Source organism: Diaphorina citri, unplaced genomic scaffold, assembly GCF_000475195.1.
Source record: "Diaphorina citri unplaced genomic scaffold, Diaci psyllid genome assembly version 1.1 scaffold1010, whole genome shotgun sequence".
Classification (NCBI taxonomy): Eukaryota; Metazoa; Arthropoda; class Insecta; order Hemiptera; family Psyllidae; genus Diaphorina; species Diaphorina citri.
In genome coordinates, this window is record NW_007378440.1 from 116,260 (window position 1) to 117,504 (window position 1,245).

At 40.6% G+C, this 1,245-nt stretch overlaps 1 protein-coding gene across 1 annotated transcript in view; it reads right to left on the reverse strand.

The window, feature by feature from the left end:
• Window positions 1-800: 800 nt before the first annotated feature.
• The window catches only part of LOC103513700 (protein suppressor of forked), a 25,324-nt gene continuing 24,879 nt past the window's right edge, over window positions 801-1,245 (reverse strand). The window contains exon 15 of the mRNA XM_026826829.1: window positions 801-926. Coding sequence (XP_026682630.1) covers window positions 917-926 — 10 coding nt within the window. The 3' untranslated portion in view covers window positions 801-916. The remainder of the gene's footprint in view (window positions 927-1,245) is intronic.

The window sequence follows — 1,245 nt, forward strand, 5'->3', positions numbered from 1 at the left end:
AGGGACTGAAAAAAAAAAAAAGAAAAAAAAATAGGTTGACAGAGGCGAACTGTAACTGCTAAGGTCTTATCTCCTGAACGAAGAGAGAAGGAAGCAGAATAGAAGAAAGCCAGCCGTTCCGCAGCACCAACTCAACAAATATATTAAAATAATATAGCTGCCTTATCATCCACCTAGGCGTTAGGTGCGTAGAAAACGCCTCCGCGATCTAAACCTCGCCTAGTGGTTACCCTTCCACTCAAGATTCTATTATTATTATTATTCATACTGCCTCGAATAATGACTGAAAAGTCCCTTTACTCCAGCAGTAGGCTACTACTATTATTGTGGTCAAATTCTCAAATTACATTGAGGATAAAATTCCATACCTCGGCTGGGATTGAACCCACGCCCTCCTGTTTACCAGGCGAGCGCCTTGACCACTACACCACCGAGGCAGGTGTATTTTCCTTTCGGAAACGGAAACGCTTTCCCTTATTCAACATGGCGGATTTCCTACGGTTTCGTACAGGCGCTACCAAGCCAAAACAGGGGAAATGAACTTCAAAAGATGGGAAATCGTCTCAGTTCCTGAAAGAAAAATACGACCAAAACCGTCTTTTATTAGTCGTATTTTATTGCTGTCTACCCAGTGGTTCAGTGACTGTAAAACCAGACATTAGGGGAAACCAAGCAACGGAACTGAAATTTTAAGGAACGAAGGTAAAGTCCAGACTTAGGTTACTGTAAAACCGCACATTAGGGGAACTCATCAAGGTTCCAATTTAAGGAATAGAAGTAAAGTTTCAAGTCCGGACTACGGACCTACGTGACAGTAAAACCGGACATTAGGGGAAACCCATCAACGCAAGGTTCCAGTTTGAGGAACGGACGTAAAATCCGGACTGACAAAGTCAGAGAGAGTGAATTCGTGTCGTCATCCTTTACTGTGAACATAACAGGGGAAACAAAATAACTAGGGCCATGTAGATTATGTCTATCCTCAAGCCCTGTACAAATACAATTACAATTACATATTATTATGTTAAGGCGGTCTCTTCCTGATCCCTTGTGTGCCGCGTCCATTTTGATTTAGGACTATTACAATTACATAACGCATGTAAAAAAAAAAACCGACCATTTCCATCCTTTTCGATCTTCATCTTTCCCCGACCGGAATTTTCAGTGAAAATTATTGCAACTATTTTAAGTCTTTTTAGCTTTTTACTTTTCTAGTTCTCTAGTAGAATAGAATAGAATAGAATA